Source organism: Thermobia domestica, chromosome 10 (assembly GCF_964235325.1).
Source record: "Thermobia domestica chromosome 10, izTheDome1.hap1.1, whole genome shotgun sequence".
Taxonomy (NCBI): Eukaryota; Metazoa; Arthropoda; class Insecta; order Zygentoma; family Lepismatidae; genus Thermobia; species Thermobia domestica.
This window is the reverse complement of record NC_137463.1, coordinates 36,782,447-36,798,474: the sequence shown is the minus strand read 5'-3', so window position 1 is coordinate 36,798,474 and position 16,028 is coordinate 36,782,447. Positions and strand designations below refer to the sequence as shown.

Here is a 16,028-nt window from a genome sequence, read left to right as displayed (position 1 = left end):
CCAACAGTGGTACACACACTCCTAGCAGTGATACATATACTTGTAACAGTGACATATATTACCCTAGCAGTGACAAGCACAATGTTAAATGGTGCGCATACTACTTGTAAGGTTCACTTAAAGAGAAATATCAGTTGCGATCTTATATTCCAGAAAGTGATCTCAAAATACATTGTACGAGAGTCTAATCGGGAGGAAGTATTTTAATTCTATTTCAATAGCAAATATTATTAAAAACACTCTATGACTAATGTCTTTCCCACCCTGGCATCCAAATATCACTGAGGAACCAATTTTTGAGACTTGGTTTTTCATATAAACCTTGATATAAACAGTTTAAAGCCTGCGCAAGGCTTAAAAATTACTTTCACAAAACACAATTACGATATTTTACGATAGAACATTATTTAACATTGAAAAAATTTTGGTTGCAATTCTCATTTAAAGTTGACACTAGCACCATCTATTACTGTAATTATCGATGTAACTGCTTAATGGGTTCGTACAACAATGCTACAGGTTCCAAGTTGATCTACAACGTTGCACATAGTGATTTTTTTTTATTTCCCATAGTAGCTGAAAGAGGCCTCGGACAGTTTACTATTATATATCAATTATCTTTATTTTGACTTGAACAATCGCTATGTTCTCCATGGGCGCCATTTTTAGAACATCTGACATATAATAAATCATTCTTAATTACAAAGCAAAGTCCTACAGAAAGTACCAATTAAAAAAAAATAAGTTTACACTTAAAAATTCGGGTCTTTCTATTTCATAATTAGTTTGAAAGGATTGCTATCAGTTGCTTAAAGCATGCCCATTACTGTCTAAAAATACGTTGTAATTCAAGTTATCTTTGGTACTGTCTGATTACGCAAAATAAAAGATTAATTCATCTCCTTTTACAATATTTTGGAAAAGGTTAAAGAATGTTATGAACACTTTTTAAATATAAATAGAATTCAGTATAGCTTACCTCCTCTGTCTTGGTACATATGTCGAGCAGTATGGACATTGGCTCGCCCCTCTGTTGCCCTGTTGGAGAATACTTCCTTCACTGCCTCCCTACCATTGACACATACCTGTAGTAAGTCACCCTGTTTAAAAGTAACCAAGGGTCCATACACTTTTGAAAGCTCACTAAATGTTGTTTTCCAGGAACCATATTTCAAACGAGCAATTAGGAAATAAGGGAAGTTTCCAAGTAGAGGAATATCCAATGGACCTGTTGGAGAGACAGAAAAGAATCATATATATTAATTTGTTAATAAACAAGAAAGAATCAAAGGGGAATAGTCCCCATATGACTCTACTCTCTAGACTGCTGAATTCCATAGTTGTATCCACTACGATTCACTATAATACTGATCATATCTGAACAAATCTATACCTGTTGTTATAGTTCCCCCATTTTAAGCATTAATCCTTAACGTCTACCAATATTGTCCCTCCACTTTAAGCATTAACTCCTAACGTCTACTGGTATAGTCCCTCCAGTTTAAGTATTAACTTCTAACGTCTGCTAATATAGTCCCAACCCAATCACTTTAAGCATTATCCTTAATGTGACAAGGAACCCGATAACATACTGTTCTGGCGATAAGACACGGAGGAAAGTCCTGGAAACGTGTAGGCCACCAAGTAGATTACGTACCAGTGTGTACAGAGCTTGACAAATGTTTATCTCTGACGTACGAAATTGGAGGTTAATGCTTCGTGAGCCAATTGCATTGTGTGTTTGCGCAGTGGAACGAGGTGATAAGGTAATCTGGTTGAAATTATATAGAATAGACTTCATATAGGCTTCAAAATGTGGTCAGTACCTTCTACATAACGATTAGATCAGGTGTCTTATTAATTATTACAAACAGGTAAGTTTATTCTCGTTTGTATACCTGTATGCTTGTCAACTCATATGTTCTCAATTTTGCACTGAGAGAACGTCAGCAAGGAACCATTGTGTAAAACAGCGTAAAATACTAATGAAACTTGAAAATGACCTTAGATGTCATGGTGTCCATTTCCATCTTAAGAATTTTAGTTCTAACATCCGTGTTATGTCCTGAGTATCCTTTATTGATATACTCACAATGCTAGGAAAATGGATACTAGCTTGTTCTTCATCACATGCTTTTATGCCCACAAATTCGGAACAAGGCGAAATGAAATTTCTTATTTTTACCTCCCGTAGTTAAGTACTTTAGTGATAATGAGAAATAATAATTATAAAATAACTGCTGCATTGATAGCGTGGGAGGGAATGAAAGAACCTCGAGGAAACCCAATGTTGTCCACCACAATCTCACTTGGTCGGGGATCTAACCAAGGACTTCTTGCACTGAAGTTGAGAGCTCTATAACTGAACCACCGTACACTCATAAAATGACAACGAATAGCTAAGTTTGACTGTTTTTCTCGCAGATAGAATATAATTCGCTGTACGAGATTGAAAGTCACAAGTAAATCGATCCATTCGTTTTAAAATTATTGACATAACGCATATATATATCGACAAGAGAGTATACACATTTCCTACTGACCGAACGTTAACTTTGAAAAAATTACGAGTGTCTGGTATATGTGTATATAATATATATTTATTAACAGAAATGTACCTAATCATTAATATAAATTTTGAAAGGTTTCCGTGATCGAATATTAGATTGGTTGACAGGTTCATTTGGGCTTTAGCGTCCCTTTCAGTACCAAGTCTTCGTGGACCCAAAGTGTAGCGTGGGATCTGAACCACCTGAACTTCCACCGCTAGCATACGCTAACAACATAGGGCCGTATGCAGAGTTGTTCTGACGCGTTATTAGTGCCATACTAAAGAGTTCGAGTAACATATATTTCCTGCAGTAGTGAGGCCTTTAGTATGACGCTACTCATACGTCAAAACGACTCTGCATAAAGCGGATAGTCACTAGGAAACTCTTGAATACTACAGATCCCTAGATTATTATTACGTATATTCATGTGTAATATGTTCATTTTTGACAATAATCATTCACTTCCCTTGAAATGCGAATCACAATGATATGATCGCACTCGCCTCGCTGCAGAAACACACTACATTTGACTCCCGTAGCATTGATCTCAAATTGCCTATGATTATAACAAATAATACCGTAGTGCAGCACAGACGGAAAATCCGATTGGTCGTTTACCCATTCTTTGGATATTAGCCGGAGTTATCTCCAAAGCTGAATCGTTATCGGGTTATCTGATACGTTAAAGGATGACGCCTAGAACGAACAGACTATATGATAGATACTCTCTAACGCTCTCAATCTGAATTATTTTTTTGTAATATCACTACAAAAGCTACCAACAGTAGTCTATGATTAGAATATTAGAACAGTTTACAAGATTTGCTATGCACTGTACTTGTTTAAATCAGTTCTGGTAACAATTTCCAGTAGAATTGTAAAATGTATTCATTACTTTCAAGTAGAAGAAGAAAGTAATGTTAAATCAAAGAATCGAACTTTTTACTTCTTAGGTTCACAGTTCAAAGCCATCAGAAATTTATATAATTATGCTTCGTTATCAGCGTAGTAACGGTAACGTTATCAGTGTATAAACAGTAAAAGAAAACTAAGCATAGATTGTTGTTTTATCTTCAGCTGCTACCAAGGATGTTATAAAATAAAGGATCTGCCCATACGTATCTTCATCATATGAACTCAATGAAGCCGAAAAACAATCTAGCATCGTCTGAGCCGGCACGTCTGATTGGCTACTCTGGTTTCCGCCATGATTGTTGGCTCGAAACATTGCGATCTTAGTGGCGGTGAGTGGGCAGAGTAGTTGAGTTGAGTTGATTTTAGTTTAGCGTCCCTTTCAGCAGTGAGGCTATATGAGACGTGGACCTGCTGATTAACGTGGAATCCGAACCACATGAACTCCCGCCGGGAATCGAATGGGCAGAGTAGGTGTGGCGAAGCTGTGACGTATGACTTCACGATTTTGTTGCATAGGCAGATCCTCTATTTTATAACATCCTTGGCTGCTACAGTACGCAACAAGACATGGGCCCTATATTACTTGGTTTATTGGTTTAGCGTGCTATTATGGTTCATAAGACGTATTATAAGTGTGAAAATAAGGTTTCACCGTTCATTAACTCGAAATATTTTTCGTTATTGATATTGGTTGCAGACGAGTATCCCCTATTATTATTATTATTATTATTATTATTATTATTATTATTATTATTATTATTATTATTATTATTATTATTATTATTATTATTATTATTATTATTATTGTGTTTCATTTAATTTTTCATATAAAAATTAAGCACAAAAATATAATTAGTATATTTCGTACTTGATAGATAAACTCCATCCGATCTTGCTCAAATTTGGTGTGATGCTACACCTTCCGAACTTAGTATCCATATCAAAGATTATGATGTGCAACCTTTGCTTGCCGATTTATAGTGTATCTTATTTGGGGTTTGGAGTTAGTCTAATTTTAACAGCTAAAAACAAAAAATCTCTAGTTGCTCTTCACAAGTAGATAAAAATATATCTATCGAACAAATCTTTCATTAAACTTAATTTTTGAAGCATAAAAAAAAGTAAATGGCACGATTGATTAGCTATGTTCTAAAAGCAATGAGTGCTTATAATAAAGATTCGCTTTCCTAAAAAGTCACATAGGATTTTTTTTTTTTTTTTAATTTTCGCAACAAGGAAAGAGCCTACCCGGTTTACCAAAGGATCAGATTGTGTCACGTGATCACGTTAAAAGTCACGTTGTGTGCTAAATCAAGTCTGGAGATTCCAAATCCAGATGTGAAATATTTCAAGCACCTAACCTGCGCGTGGACCAGACCGATTATCTTGGCTGAGTTCGCTAATAGAGTCAATCTGTTAACATCTTGACAGGTAACGGTGAATTTAACGATCGCTATCCTCAGCGATTACTTTGGCCGAGTTCACTAATGGAATCAATCCGTTAATATCTTCACGGATAACGGTGACTTACACGATAGCTATCCTGAGCGATTACTTTGGCCGAGTTCGTTAATGGAGTCAATCCGTTAACATCTTCACGGGTAACGGTGAACTTAACGACAGCTATCCAGAAAGATTACCTTGGCTAATTTCGTTAATGGAGTCAATCCGTTAACATCTTCAAGGATAACAGTGAATTAACGACAGCTAGCCAGATGTGAAATGTTTCAAGCACCTAACCTGCGCGTGGGGCGCCCTGGATAATTCGAAGAAAATACATATACTTTATCATTATTATTGATTTCACTCACTCAACTTGACTTTTGATAATGTTCTATCCATATTGACCTTACGTGTAAATATCGTTTTAAACTCTTCACTGTGTCTTTGCAATAAGGTTTCAATTACCATCTCCTTATTTTAGTTTTGAGATATTTGAACGACTTCATTTTCTCATTGATTTCCCATTGACTTCATATTTGGTTCCTATGTACTATGTTTCATCCATTTTAGGACAATTTCTTTTTTGAATGTAGAATCTTTTTTGAATGACTGTAGTCTGTTCTATATTTAAGCTGCATTTCAGCCATCTCTTCCAAAGTCTGTTCACATCACTGCAACCGGATATTCCTTTAGCTGGTATTATCATGCATATAATCTCTTAGTATGAAAAATACAGTTTCAGTTTTCTTCTGCAATTGAATTCCTAATTATTTATGAACGTGCACTCCATTATTTGTTGGGGCCGCGGTGGCTCAGTGGTAGAGCGTTCACCTCTGGTGCTCAGGGTCCCGGGTTCGATCCCAGCCCCCGCCAAGTGAACTTTGTGGTGGACAAACACCGTGTGCGCGGATTTTCTCCGGGTTCTCCCGTTTCCTCCTACTTTCTTCATGCCACCATTTCATTCATTACTCATCATCACCGTTTTTACTAGTGCATATAATAAAATACAAGGAAATTTCTTAGGATAACGCTAGTGGAACCCGTAATATTATAATGTTAGCAAGTCTAACGTACCTCAGTTAGTCCACACGATAATTCTCGAAAGAAAGCTAATTTTTGAATTCTGCTTTCTGCAATAGACAGATATACAGAGTTAGTTAACGAAGTAAGTTCGTTAATACCCTACGAGTAACGGTGCTTTAGTCCGTCTTTACTCCACAAAACAAGGTAGCTATAAAGTGATTATGTTAGCCGAGTTCCTTAATGGATTCAAGCCGTTAAAATCTTGACGGGTAACAGTGAATTTAACGATAGCTATCCTGAGCTATTGTTTTGGCCGAGTTCGTTAATGGAGTCAATCCGTTAACATCTTCACAGGTAACTGTAAATTTAACGATTGCTATCCTGAGCGATTACTTTGGCCGAGCTCGTTAATAGAGTCAATCCGTTAACATCTTCACAGGTAACGGTGAATTTACCGATTGATATCCTCCGCGATTATATTGGCCGAGTTCGGTAATAGAGTCAATCCGTTAACATCTTCACGGGTAACAGTGAATTAATGACAGCCATACATAGCGATTATCTTCGTCGAGTTAGTTAATATAGTCAAGCAGTTAACATCTTCACGGGTAACGGTGAATTTAACGATTGCTATCCTGAGCGATTACTTTGGCCGACCTCGTTAATAGAGAAAATCCGTTAACATCTTCACAGGTAACGGTGAATTTACCGATTGATATCCTCAGCGATTATTTTGGCCGAGTTCGGTAATAGAGTCAATCCGTTAACATCTTCACGGGTAACAGTGAATTCATGACAGCCATACATAGCGATTATCTTCGTCGAGTTAGTTAATATAGTCAAGCAGTTAACATCTTCACGGGTAACGGTGAATTTACCCATTGATACCCTGAGCGATTATATTGGCCGAGTTCGTTAATCGAGTCAATCCATTAACATCTTCACGGACATCGGGAAATTAATGACAGCTATACATAGCGATTATCTTGGTCGTGTTAGTTAATGTACTCAAGCAGTTAACATCTTTACGGATAACGGGGAATTCAACGATCGCTATCCTCAGCGATTATTTTGGCCGAGTTTGTTAATGGAGTCAACCTTTAATATATTCATGGCTAATGGTGAATTTGACGATTGATATCCTGAGCGATTATTTTGGCCGAGTTCGTTAATTGTGTCAATCCGTTAACATCTTCACGGATAACGGGGAATTAATGACAGCTATACATAGCGATTATCTTGGTCGAGTTAGTTAATGTAGTAAAGCAGTTAACATCTTCACGGGTAACAGGAATTTAAAGATAGCTATCCTTAGCGATTATTTTGGCCGAGTTTGTTAACGGAGTCAATCCGTTAATATCTTCATGGCTAATGGTGAATTTGACGATTGATATCCTGAGCGATTGTTTTGGCCGAGTTCGTTAATGGAGTCAATCCATTAACATCTTCACGGACAACGGGAAATTAATGACAGCTATACATAGCGATTATCTTGGTCGAGTTAGTTAATATAGTCAAGCAGTTAACATCTTCACGGGTAACGGGGAATTTAACGATAGCTATCCTGAGCGATTATTTTGGCCGAGTTCGTTAATGGAGTCGATCCATTAACATCTTCACGGACAACGGGAAATTAATGACAGCTATACATAGCGATTATCTTGGTCGAGTTAGTTAATATAGTCAAGCAGTTAACATCTTCACGGGTAACGGGGAATTTAACGATAGCTATCCTGAGTGATTATCTTTGCCGAGTTTGTTACTGGAGTCAATCCGTTAATATCTTCATGGCTAATGGTGAATTTAACGATTGATTTCCTGAGCGATTATTTTGGCTGAGTTCGTTAATAGAGTCAATCCGTTAACATCTTCACGGCTAACGGGGAATTAATGACAGCTATACATAGCGAGTATCTTGCTCGAGTTAGTTAATGTAGTCAAGCAGTTTACATCTTTACGGGTAACAGGGAATTTAATGATAGCTATCCTGAGCGATTATCTTGGCCGAGTTTGTTAATGGAGTCAATCCGTCAACATCTTCACGGGTAACGGGGAATTTAACGATAGCTATCCTGACCGATTATTTTGGCCGAGTTTGTTACTGGAGACAATCCGTTAATGTCTTCATGGCTAATGGTGAATTTGACGATTGATATCCTAAGCGATTATTTTGGCCGAGTTCGTTAATGGTGTCAATCCGTTAACATCTTGACGGATAAGGGGGAATTAATGACAGCTATGCATAGCGCTTATCTTGGTCGAGTTAGTTAATGTATTCAAGCAGTTTACATCTTCTAAAGGTAACGGTGAATTTACCCATTGATATCCTGAGCGATTATATTGGCCGAGTTCGTTAATGGAGTCAATCCATTAACATCTTCACGGACAACGGGAAATTAATGACAGCTATACATAGCGATTATCTTGGTCGAGTTAGTTAATGTAGTCAAGCAGTTTACATCTTCACGTGTAACAGGGAATTTAACGATAGCTATCCTGAGCGATTATCTTGGCCGAGTTTGTTAATGGATTCAATCTGTTAATATCTTCACGGCTAATGGTGAATTTGACGATTGATATCCTGAGCGATTATTTTGGCCGAATTCGTTAATGGAGTCAATCCGTTAACATCTTCACGGATAACGGGGAATTAATGACAGCTATACATATCGATTATCTTAGTCGAGTTAGTTAATGTACTCAAGCAGTTAACATCTTTACGGATAACGGGGAATTCAACGATCGCTATCCTCAGCGATTATATTGGCCGAGTTTGTTAATGGATTCAATCCTTTAATATATTCATGGCTAATGGTGAATTTGACGATTGATATCCTGAGCGATTATTTTGGCCGAGTTCGTTAATTGTGTCAATCCGTTAATATCTTCACGGATAACGGGGAATTAATGACAGCTATACATAGCGATTATCTTGGTCGAGTTAGTTAATGTACTCAAGCAGTTAACATCTTCACGGATAACGGGGAATTCAACGATCGCTATCCTCAGCGATTATATTGGCCGAGTTTGTTAATGGATTCAATCCTTTAATATATTCATGGCTAATGGTAAATTTGACGATTGATATCCTGAGCGATTATTTTGGCCGAGTTCGTTAATTGTGTCAATCCGTTAACATCTTCACGGATAACGGGGAATTAATGACAGCTATACATAGCGATTATCTTGGTCGAGTTAGTTAATGTACTCAAGCAGTTAACATCTTTACGGATAACGGGGAATTCAACGATCGCTATCCTCAGCGATTATATTGGCCGAGTTTGTTAATGGATTCAATCCTTTAATATATTCACGGCTAATGGTGAATTTGACGATTGATATCCTGAGCGATTATTTTGGCCGAGTTCGTTAATGGTGTCAATCCGTTAACATCTTCACGGATAACGGGGAATTAATGACAGCTATACATAGCGATTATCTTGCTCGAGTTAGTTAATGTAGTTAAGCAGTTAACATCTTCATGGGTAACGGTGAATTCAACGATCGCTATCCTCAGCGATTATTTTGGCCGAGTTCCTTAATAGTCAATCCGTTAACATCTTCACCGGTAACTGTGAATTTAAAGATTACTATCCAGATCGATTATCTTGGCCGAGTTTGTTAATGGAGTCAATCCGTTAATATTTTCATGGCTAATGGTGAATTTGACGATTGATATCCTGAGCGATTATTTTGGCCGAGTTTGTTAATGGTGTAAATCCATTAACATCTTGACGGATAACGGGGAATTAATGACAGCTATACATAGCAATTATCTTGGTCGAGTTTTTTAATATAGTCAAGCAGTTAACATCTTCACGGGTAACGGGGAATTCAACGATAGCTATCCAGAGCGATTATCTTGGCCGAGTTTGTTAATGGAGTCAATCCGTTAATATCTTCAGGGGTAACGGGGAATTAATGACAGCTATACATAGCGATTATCTTGGTCGATTTAGTTAACGTAATTAAGCAGTTAACATCTTTACGGGTAACGGGGAATTTAACGATAGCTATACTGAGCGATTATTTTGGCCGAGTTTGTTAATGGAGTAAATCCGTTAATATTTTCATGGCTAATGGGGAATTTAACGATCGATATCCTTAGCGATTATTTTGGCCGCGTTCGTTAATGGAGGCAATCCGTTAATATCTTCACGGATAACGAGGAATAATTACAGTTATATGTAGCGATTATCTTGGTCGAGTTAGTTAATGTAGTGAATCCGTTAACATCTTCATGGTTAACGGTGAATTTAACGATCGCTATCCTCAGCGATTATTTTGGCCGAGTTCGTTAATAGTCAATCCGTTAACACCGGTAACTGTGAATTTAGAGATTACTATCCAGATCGATTATCTTGGCCGAGTTTGTTAATGGAGCCAATCCGTTAATATTTTTATGTCTAATGGTGAATTTGTCGATTGATATCATTAGCGATTATTTTGGCCGAGTTCGTTAATGGTGTCAATCCGTTAACATCTTCACGGGTAACGGGGAATTAATGACAGCTATACATAGCGATTATCTTGGTCGAGTTAGTTAATGTATTCAAGCAGTTAACATCTTCACGGGTAACGGGGAATTTAACGATGGCTATCCAGAGCGTTTATCTTGGCCGAGTTTGTTAATGGAGTCAATCCGTTAATATCTTCAGGGGTAACGGGGAATTAATGACATCTATACATATCGATTATCTTGGTCGAGTTAGTTAATGTAGTCAAGCAGTTAACATCTTGACGGTGAACGGTGTATTTAACGATTGCTATCCTAAGCGATTATTTTCAGCGAATTGGTTAATGGAGTCGATCCGTTAATATCATCACGGCTAATGGTGAATTTAACGATTGATATCCTGAGCGGTTATTTTGGCCGAGTTCGTTAATTGTGTCAATCCGTTAACGTCTTGACGGATAACGGGGAATTAATGACAGCTATACATAGCGATTATCTTGCTCGAGTTAGTTAATGTAGTCAACCAGTTAACGTCTTGACGGATAACGGGGAATTAATGACAGCTATACATAGCAATTATCTTGGTCGAGTTAGTTAATGTAGTTAAGCAGTTAACATCTTTACGGGTAACGGGGAATTTAACGATTGCTATCCTGAGCGATTATTTTGTCCGAGTTTGTTAATGGAGTCAATCCGTTAATATCTTCATGGCTAATGGTGAATTTGACGATTGATATCCTAAGCGATTATTTTGGCCGAGTTCGTTAATGGTTTCAATCCGTTAACATCTTGACGGATAAGGGGAATTAATGACAGCTTTGCATAGCGATTATTTTGGTCGAGTTAGTTAATGTAGTCAAGCAGTTAACATCTTCACGGGTAACGGGGAATTTAACGATAGCTATCCAGAGCGATTATCTTGGCAGAGTTTGTTAATGGAGTCAATCCATTAATATCTTCAGGGGTAACGGGGAATTAATGACAGCTATACATAGCGATTATCTTGGTTGAGTTAGTTAATGTAGTCAAGCAGTTAACATCTTCACAGGTAACGGGGAATTTAACGATAGCATTCCTGAGTGATTATCTTGGCCGAGTTTGTTACTGGAGTCAATCCGTTAATATCTTCATGGCTAAAGGTGAATTTAACGATTGATTTCCTGAGCGATTATTTAGGCCGAGTTAATTAATGGAGTCAATCCGTTAACATCTTCACGGGTAACGGGGAATTAATGTCAGCTATACATAGTGATTATCTTGGCCGAGTTAGTTAATGTAGTCAAGCAGTTAACATCTTCACGGGTAACGGGGAATTTAACGATAGCATTTCTGAGTGATTATCTTGGCCGAGTTTGTTACTGGAGTCAATCGGTTAATATCTTCATGGCTAAAGGTGAATTTAACGATTGATTTCCTGAGCGATTATTTAGGCCGAGTTAATTAATGGAGTCAATCCGTTAACATCTTCACGGGTAACGGGGAATTAATGTCAGCTATACATAGTGATTATCTTGGCCGAGTTAGTTAATGTAGTCAAGCAGTTAACATCTTCACGGGTAACGGGGAATTTAACGATAGCATTCCTGAGTGATTATCTTGGCCGAGTTTGTTACTGGAGTCAATCCGTTAATATCTTCATGGCTAAAGGTGAATTTAACGATTGATTTCCTGAGCGATTATTTAGGCCGAGTTAATTAATGGAGTCAATCCGTTAACATCTTCACGGGTAACGGGGAATTAATGTCAGCTATACATAGTGATTATCTTGGCCGAGTTAGTTAATGTAGTCAAGCAGTTAACATCTTCACGGGTAACGGGGAATTTAACGATAGCATTCCTGAGTGATTATCTTGGCCGAGTTTGTTACTGGAGTCAATCCGTTAATATCTTCATGGCTAAAGGTGAATTTAACGATTGATTTCCTGAGCGATTATTTAGGCCGAGTTAATTAATGGAGTCAATCCGTTAACATCTTCATGGGTAACGGGGAATTAATGACAACTATACGTAGCGATTATCTTGGTCGAGTTAGTTAATGTAGTCAAGCAGTTAACATCTTCACGGGTAACGGGGAATTAATGACAGCTATATATAGTGATTATCTTGGCCGAGTTTGTTAATGGAGCCAACCCGTTAACATCTTCACGGGTAACAGTGAACTTAACTATAGCTATTGTTTGTCGAAAAAATATATGACTAAAGTTACTTTTTTGTATGTAACGCTGAAATCCGTCAGAATGTGAGCTATGGCTATTCGTGTCTCCATCACAAAATTTTCGACAAACTTTTTTTTAAAAAATAGAATATAATAAATTGTATAAATTATATTCACACTCGTATCTTAAAACAAAAGAAGTAATGTTTAGGGTAATTAACTTAATAAACACGTTTATAACTCAGGATCTTATCTACATATGAAACCATAACACATGAGTTACCTCTATTAAAAGTTTATTTAGAAAGAGTTGATAATTCTATGAAATATATTTCTTTAAAAGTGTATGAGTACCTGTTGGGTATTCTCTTCTCTAATTCCTTAATTTTTCTTTAGTTTTAGTAAACTTTATTAAGCTAAGGTTTCTATAATTATGTGCCTGTGGCAGACAGAAGGGTTAGCCCTCACTAAAAGACGTCCTCTGTCAACCTTAACTTATAAAAGGCATTGACTCAGTACATCAAAAGCCCTGGCCTACGACCCTATTTCGTGTACTCCCTTAAATAGGAGATGCACTAGAAGGATATCTATCTAAATTCTTATTATAAGGATAGGTAGGTAAGGAGAATGAGTTCGCCTTATAGTAGCGAAAGATCCTTAAATAGATCTGGCAGGTAAAGGTTAGATAAGAACCATACTCCCTGAAATAGGAGATGTGATTCAAAACAAAATCTAAAAACTCTATCAGTAGCCTCTCACGAGTCCACTTCAAGGGATCGAACCCAGGAATCTGTGTTCAGAGTATTCTTAAAACCTAGTGTGTCCTGCAAGAGGAATAAATTACTTTATAACCGGCCAAAGCCGTATACAGCTTCAGTTTTGAACACGTACTCAAAAATTCTAATATCAGGGAATTGTTAATCTAAATGCCATATCTACCTAAATATGGAATGTAGCATTTCAAGGTTCAAATCCTGTCCCTATTCTACAGGGCCTAATTCCCTAGCAAAAATCTGTTTCTTGAATTAGTATAAGAATTATTTTTCTATATCCCTTCTTCTCAGAAGACCTCATTTTAGTCCAAGAAAGAAGTCCCTTAAAAATGAAAACCTACTAGAAGGTAGAACCTAATATAGCTCATGCCTTCTACACTATTTAAGACTCGGAGAACCTAACGAGTCCAAGCAAGACCTCCGTAATACTCCTCCTCTCGAGTCAATTTCACTCGGTCTTATATACTGCTGAGAGAGTAGAAAAAATGAAAACGAAGTTTTTTAAAAAACTATGGGAGAAGGAACTCCAAAAAGAAGCTTTTTTAAAAAAGACGTTGCTGTCGTGTTTCCATTTAGTTAAACTGAAATATTATAGAGGCAAAAAATGTTTTTCAGAATATATGATATATGCTAAATAAGATACATAACATTACACTATTAATACATTAATATATCAAATTGTAAATACACTTAACATATAATATTAAACTAAGATAAAAATAAATAATATTAACCAGATCTGGCCAATTTCCCAATTACACTATTCAAGCATTTTACACAATATAACTCAGCAAGTGACCCAAAGTGACACTTGCACTATCCAGAGCATTATCTTGGCCAAGTTCGTTAATGGAGTCAAGTCGTTAACATCTTGACGGGTAACGGTGAATTTAACGATGGCTATCCAGACCGATTATCTTGACCGATTTATTCGTTAATGGAGTCAAGCTGTTAACATCTTGACGAATAACGGTGAATTAACGACAGCTAGCCAGAGTGATTATCTTGGTTGAGTTCGTTAATTTAATCAATCCGTTAACATATTCATCTGTAACGATGAATTTAATGGTAGCCATCCATATCTCATTTCTACTGTTGAAATAGAGGTAATAGAAGTTACGCATCTCGCCACTAGACGGTAGCTAACATCTTCGAATGGCTGACATCTACCCGATGAAATTGAAACTTGTAGTGCGTTATCCTTTCTGCTGTCTTGCAGAGTTTACTTTTCGTTGCTTTTGCGGGAATTTGAAACTACTTTCGTATCCACACGTAGAGTACAGCATCAGTAAAGCGGAGCATCCTTTACGCTTAACCCTTTAAAAAGGTAAAGAAATTGATCTTAATTCTTACGCTTGTATTGAGAACACTTTGCTCACAGTCAGCAAAATTCCATTCTTAAATATGTCTCTTATCTAAATGACTATTATGTTATATTATCTAAGGAAACCTACTTACCTGGTAAAGACTGTTTCCTTGGTTTTCTTACATCACAGAAAATATAGACCAGAAACAGAATAGCCACAGTAATCCACAGAGAAATCATCTCAACATACGCTATCAATGGAAATCACTCTGTAAATAAAACAGTTATTATTATTATTATTATTATTATTATTATTATTATTATTATTATTATTATTATTATTATTATTATTATTATTATTATTATTATTATTATTATAACTAACTCTATGGAGTATGGAACCCGGAGGTTCAATTTCCGCGTTCACAAATGCTCTCCACTGACTTCTATCCTTAGCTAACTGCATCCAGTTTCTACTTTGTATTCCAATCTCTGCGAGATCCATCTTAATATTGTCCTCCCATCTGCGCCTAGGTCTTCCTAATGGTCGTTTTCCGATTGGTCTTCCAGTCAAGACTTTGAAAGCGTTTCTACTTTCTTCCATTCTAGCTACATGACCCGCCCATCTAAGCCTCCTAGACTTGACGACCCTAACAATGTTGGGTAGACCATATAAATTATGTAGTTCCTCGTTATGAAGTTTCCGCCATTCCCCATTCCCGTTCCTCTTGGGTCCGAATATTCGTCTCAGGATCTTGTTCTCAAATACTTTCAGTCTATGTTCTTCCTTCAGAGTAAGTGACCATGTTTCGCAGCCATACAAAACAACAGGCATGATTATTTTTTTGTATATTTTAAGCTTCAAATTCCTCGACAGAATTCGCGACGACAAGAGATTTTGAACCGAATAGTAACACGAATTCCCTGCTTTCAGTCGACATTTAATTTCTCCGTGAATATGATTTTCCTCTGTTAATATTGATCCTAGATATTTGAAACTATCCACTTTATCAAAAGTATTATTTAATATTTTAACGCATCCATAATTTGCTGTATTTCGGTCCCGACGCACTTCCATGTATTTAGTTTTCTCTGCATTTACTTCTAAACCCATGTCCCTGGAAGTGTTTAATAAGATCTCTGCATTTCTTTCTATTGTTCTCCTATCATCACCTATTAAATTTACATCATCAGCATATGCCATAACCTGGTGAGTACCGTTCAACTGTAGGCCCTGGTTGGTATTGTAATAAAAGTGAAAATATTGCTGAAATTTAAAGTTAAAATATTATTTATTTTTATTTTAGGGTTCTGTAGCCTTGGGCTTTTGTTGAGCCTTTGTTTGTTGCTAGTTTTTTTTTTTTTTTTATTTAAAATAACTTGTATTATAACTTTATTTTGCTTA

General features: G+C 36.8%; 1 protein-coding gene across 1 annotated transcript in view; it reads right to left on the bottom strand.

Annotated features, from left to right (window-relative positions):
• The window catches only part of LOC145661963 (methyl farnesoate epoxidase-like), a 43,451-nt gene extending 28,548 nt beyond the window's left edge, over window positions 1–14,903 (bottom strand). Inside the window, exons 1-2 of the mRNA XM_081727311.1 lie at window positions 14,776–14,903; window positions 980–1,228 (exon numbers count right to left, since the gene is read on the bottom strand). Of these exons, the coding sequence (XP_081583437.1) occupies window positions 980–1,228; window positions 14,776–14,863 (337 nt within the window). The 5' untranslated portion in view covers window positions 14,864–14,903. The remainder of the gene's footprint in view (window positions 1–979; window positions 1,229–14,775) is intronic.
• Window positions 14,904–16,028: the final 1,125 nt, after the last annotated feature.